Here is a 6,000-nt window from a genome sequence, read left to right on the forward strand (position 1 = left end):
TAGACTTGTCCACAAGGCAAGCTTTGTCAATATTTTTGGTTCCAAATGGTCGACCCAGTAGGGTCCAAGAAGCCTGTAAAGGTCATGCCCAGACTTGTTCATGACTCGGAACTCCTAAAATTTTCATTTGTATAGATACAATGAGCTCGTATGAACTCTATGAGGAAACCACTTGTCTAGATGGGCCGATGATTATATCCGAACTACTCCAAATCAAGTCTCTGTTCCGACGGTTTAAATCTGCTTCGATCAAGAAACATAGATCTCATGTAAGTTGTAAAAAGAAATCCACATTTGAGGCCGAGGACACTATCCACCCGAACGCAACCTCTAGGTCTGGCACGGTTGCTTAGCAGGTTCAGGTACATAAAGCCCAAAGAAAAATCATGAATAGTTTGTTGTTTTCTGAGTTGGCCATACTTAGGAAATTGCCTCGCCCTCGAAACCTTTTGTTTCTTGGCCTGCTTCCATAGATAGTGTATACTCGCCTTTGGCTCAAGTAAAACCTTCCACATTGTTTCCTTGAACTTATGCCACAAGTTTAAGGGTGTGTTTGGTTCAGCATTTTTGAAAGCCCATTGGGAAAATGCAAAATAGTTTAACCTAAAAGACTTTAGGCAAATGTAAAAACTGTTTGGTAAACTATGCTTTGAGAAGCAATTTTGAGAAAAATGTTGTTTAGCAGAAAACACATTTAAAAAACCCTTTGGATGTTTAATATTAGTTTTTTTTTTTAATTTTCATTTTTTAAAATAAAAAATAATGTATGCAACTTTTAAATATAAATTTTGACAATAATACTAAAAAAATAAAATACATATATACTTTTGTTTTTAAAAAGACCAAACCCTTCATTGGAATTTTTTTAATTTTTATTTGTTTAAAATTGAAAAAAAAAATAATGTATGCAACTTTTTAAATAAAATTTTTATAATAATGCTAAAAAATAAAATATATATAATTATAAAAAAAAGACCAAATCCTTTGTCGAAATTTTTTGATTTTATTTGTTTAAAATTGAAAAAATAATGCGTGTAAATTTTAAATAAAAATTTGAAAATAATGCTAAAAAAACCAAATATATATATAAAGACCAAATCCTTTGTCGAAATTTTTTTAATTTATATTTGTTTAAAATTGAAAAAAAAAATAATGTATGCAACTTTTTAAATATAAATTTTGACAATAATGCTAAAAAAATCAGACATATAAATATTTTTAAAAAATACCAAAATATATTCAATTTTTTAGCATTTATATAAATTTGATTTTTAGCATTATTTTGTCATTTAAAAAATGATAATGAGGCCAAAATAAGAAATTTGAAGAATGAGTGATGATAGTTTTGGAAAAAAAAAAAACGTTTAAGCATTTGGCCAAATCTTTGAAAGCTTAAAAGCTAGTCCTTACTAGTATTGAGCTTTCAACCTTCCAATCTTGACTTTCACTTGAAAGTGTTGACACTAATTTTGGAAAAATAAAATTGCATTTGAACAAATAAAAAGAAAAAAAAAAAATGAAAATGGGAGAAATTTATTTGATTGAATTATGCAAGGAAATATAGAATTTGATGGATGTCGGATTTTGTTAAATGTAGCAACAATTTTGAAATCAAGTGAAAAATGGGCAAGAATGGGCCCGATTGTCAAATTATCTGATTTGATTTAATGTGATAAGAAATGATAGCTCGGAAAATGCCAGTGTAAAGAGACGGGTTTCAAATCACTATAAAAGAGAGGCTCATTTTCATGACATTAGGGGGGGAATTCAGAAAAAGAGTGAAAAAAAGTCGTGTGAAGAATTCGTGCAAAAAAGGTGCAGAGAAAAGTGTGAGGAGGAACGATTTAAAAAAAAAAAAAATTGAGAGAATTGGTGCGAAGAGGGAATTCGCGCAAAAAAAGAAGAAGAAAGGAAATCCCCTTGTCATCGAAAAGGGCCAGCTTCTCCTTTCTCTTCTGACAAATACAGAGGAAAGAAAAGTCAACAGAGTAGCGTGAGGGGACGTGAGAGAAAAAGAAAAAATAGAAAAAGAAGAAAATCGGTCTTCTTCCTCACGAGCTCGCCTCCGCCGTTGCTGCTGGTCCACCCCCTGTGTCGGTGCCTGCGCCGGCCACCGCTTATCGAACCCCCGAAGCCCGCTCGCCCGGTGTTCAAGCACCGTCGCCGCGCCTTGCCGCCGACGCAGCAACCTCTTGACGTCGCCGCGGTTGCACCTTCGCTCGACACCGCGAGCATTGTCACCGCTCATCCCCGCGTCCGCCGCTCTCCCTACCCCGATCGTCGCTGCGGCTGCCCCCTTTCCTTCCGGCGAACCCACGTCGCTGACGTTGCTGCACCGCAACAGAATCTCCGTCGCTTGCCCGCAGCAGTTGCCGACGCTCCCTCTGCCTCCGCCTGCGCATCTGTTCGGGCCAGCACCTCTGCGCCATCTTGCTGGTCGCCGCCCCTCGCCTGAGCGACCATCAGCAGCTCGCTCGAGTGCCGCCACTGCAGCCACTCCTCCCTTCGCCAGCAGCCCGAGCAGATTGCCACACCTCCGCGCCCCTGCAGTAGCCCGCGACGCCATTGTTCGCTGCCATCGCTGCTCCCTCCGCCTCACCCGCGCCTGCACCAGCGACATCCCGCAGCTCCGCCGCCGCGCCTTAGCCCGCGCCACCACTGCCTGCGACCTGCTCGCCCATCGCTGCCGCTGGTCCGCCCGCGCTTACTCCCATTGCGCTGCCGTCCTCCTGGAGCCCCCTTAGGTAGTTTAGTTTATTTTTATTTTATGCTATTATTTTTATTTTTTAAAGTTTCGTTATTATTATAAAGGTGGTTTCCATTTTATGAATTTTGTAGGCATTATTCATAGGGATTTTGTCCGGAATTATTGTAATTATTAATTTAATCCGAGAGGCATCTGTTTATTTTTTTAATTATATTAATTTTTGGGCTTTGTTAGAATTTCAATTATTAAATCATTATAATTATTAATTTGATCCGTAAGACTTCGGATTAGATTTTTAATTATTTTGAGCTCTTTGTTGTGATAATTATGGTTAGGATAATCATTAATTTGACTGTGAGACAACAGGTTATTTTTTCGATTATTTTAATCATTTATTTTGCTTATAGTTTAGATTTAATATTTATTTAATAATTACTTATCTTTAAAAAACTAAAAAAATCAAAATTCAAAATTCTGCATGAGCATATAGGTTTAGTAAAACAGACATATAGGTTTAGAAAATTAGAATTTTCTTAGGATTGCATTTTTAGAAATAAGTTAGGGTTGGACCTAAATTAATTTTTTTAGATAATGTTCACACATCTTAATTAAGTCAAATTAATCCCTAGAATAAATTAGAAAATTATCCCTTTTAAATGTTTTAATTAGGGTTTTTATTAATTCTGAATTTCAAATAAAAAATACAAAAATACAAAAATACAAAAATCTAGGTGCATGTTAACTAGTTCGCATAATAGGATCATTTAATCAAAATTTGCTAGTAAAGTTAGGTCATGAGGTGCATAATAACTAGTCTCGCATAATAGGCCCATTTAATTAGAATTTGCATATTAATAAGATTAAGTCATTTAGTTAAGAAATGAATTTTTATAAAAGAATTCTAATTTTCAAGAAAACCCAAAAAATTGTTTGCTTTGTGTGATGCAATTTATTTATTAAATGCTTGAGCATATGTGTGATCACCTTTTTGCGTTAAGTTAAAATAAATCCAAGCTGCTTTGCAAAAATATTTTGAAAAAGTAAAAGAAATGGTATCTTAGAAATAGCATTAAAAAATTCTAGTGTAATTAAGTCCCCGTACTCTTAGTCTTTGCTTCGTAGGAGTAAAATAAATTTTCATTTATTTCGATATCATAAACCGATTAGTGGCGATTCCTAATTAAAAATTTTGCATGTTAAATATTTGAACCTTAAGTCGCGAAGTGGTATGAACTTGGGAGCCGAGCTAAGTTAAAGACTTAGTAGTCCATTAACCTAGTTTTAGATGCTGCACCCAAAAATTAGGTCACGACAGAAGGCTACTTCAAAATAATTGCCAAATGGTCCAGCATTTTCTCAAGGGGCTTTGGAGGGCTGAAAGCCCCTTGAAAATACTGAACCAAATGCACCCTAAAACCCTTTGCTTCTCGATTTTAAGAAAATCCCATGATTTTTATGAAAAAATGGAAAAGAAAAATAAAAGCATAAGGGACGTTGCCGGTTGGGTTTTGATTTTTAAATGATTTCAGTTGTTTTTGTCTCGTTGGTGCACCGGGCAATTGGAGACTATTGTGAGCAAAACCTGATGTTTGCTTCATGTCCAATTTTCTTTTTCTTTTTCAAAAGTTGCTTATGAAAATGTTCGTTATATTTGCACAAAACATTTCCATTTCAGATCAAGGTTCGTCTAGCAATTTAAGTTGAAGCTTGACTTGCCCATATTGCTTGCACTATGGCATTGGAGCTTACTTCTCCGTTTGTTTAAAATCGCTTCAAGTATGTAGTGTTGACGAAAGTCGCAATTTATAAAGTCACAGGTCGCAACGAAATCCGAAAATTATAGTATAAGAGCAGTTAAATCTTATTGGACAGGTTCTTCATTGTATGCCTGGAAAATCTCCGCTTCCTCTTTTAGAGATGAGCCAGAAGGTTTGCCTTTCCCATTTGGCCAATCGGAGTTAGTGATGACAAGTCTGGTAAGCATGATGCCGATTCAAGACCAGCCAGTCCATGGCCCTGGAGGATGAATTGGGGCTCCATCATGCCCATAAATTACAAAGGGACATAGTGCTTTGTTTTATGCTGCACTCTCATTAATTCCTACAAGTCGCAAGAAAGTTCTTGGGATTGGAGGTTTTTCTACTACCGGTCCATAACCCCTCCAAATCTGAAATACCTGAGACATGGTTGATCTATCACGCTCTGTCTTAATGCCAGCAAGCCACTTCGCATGCTCTGCACAATTCTTCCATCTCCACCCGTCCGTTCAATCTGCGGTCCACGAGTGGCAAGACTACTTCTCCTCTGGCTACTGAATTGTCTACCTGGAGCGGTAGATAATCGCGTATATCACTGTTCAGCTCCTCGATGTTTCTCTTTCCCGATATGATCTCAAAGAGCAGCTTTCCGTACTGAGAATGTTGACTTTCGATGTGATGGCTCCTCCCCAAAATCCATTCTGGAGCGAGGTACCCTCTGGCTCCCCTCACGGTGGTAATGACGCTGCTGACTTCCCGTGCCATGAGTTTCGCAAGGCAGAAATCAACAATCTGTGGTTCGAGTTCTGAATCCAACAGCATATTCTCTGGTTTGATGTCATAGTGTAAGATGCAATCCTGACACCTTTCATGGAGGTACTCAATCCTTTAGCAACCTGGATGGCGATGCCGTATCTGGTTTTCCAATCGAGGGTGTTGGAACCCTTCTAAAACAAATAGCCGCTAGTGAACCATTTGCCAAGTACTCTTATACTAGGAACATTTTCACTCTTCTGCACAAAAACAATTAGACGAACGACATTGACATGCTGTATTGTTCCAACGGTGCTAACTTCTGCAAGGAACTGTTCGTTACTTTGGCTTTGGTTCATGAGTTTCTTCACTGCTATGGGAGTTGAATCTGGCAGTGCTCCCTGAAAACAGAACTAAACCCTCCTTCCCCGATTTTCTCAGAGAAGTTATTTGTTGCCTTATTCAGAACTCGATATTCAAAATGCATCAAATGATCGTCTGCTGCATAAGCAGGCCGTCTCATCTTAATAGCCACCAGCGAAATGCTAAGGACCACGAGAAAAGCTGCGGACACAACTCCAACTACTGTTATGAAATTTGAAGTGGGTTTCCCCCGTTTCTTACTCTCCTCCAAGTCCAACGCTGCAATCCGGACATGGAAATCTCTTGAAATTGCATCATCGGCTGAATGTTCAACTACAAATTTGGCATCCGTCCATAGCAGACAGTTGGTAGTGTAAGCATAAGTACTGCAAGAACACTTGCTCAAGCACAAGAACCTGC

General features: G+C 38.0%; 1 protein-coding gene across 1 annotated transcript; it reads right to left on the reverse strand.

Moving 5' to 3' along the window:
- Positions 1 to 4,914: 4,914 nt before the first annotated feature.
- LOC120289757 (G-type lectin S-receptor-like serine/threonine-protein kinase At2g19130) lies at positions 4,915 to 5,286 on the reverse strand. The gene has a single exon (XM_039305098.1). The coding sequence runs from the start codon at positions 5,284 to 5,286 to the stop codon at positions 4,915 to 4,917; it is 372 nt and encodes a 123-aa protein (XP_039161032.1).
- Positions 5,287 to 6,000: the final 714 nt, after the last annotated feature.

Source organism: Eucalyptus grandis, chromosome 11 (assembly GCF_016545825.1).
Source record: "Eucalyptus grandis isolate ANBG69807.140 chromosome 11, ASM1654582v1, whole genome shotgun sequence".
NCBI lineage: Eukaryota > Viridiplantae > Streptophyta > Magnoliopsida > Myrtales > Myrtaceae > Eucalyptus > Eucalyptus grandis.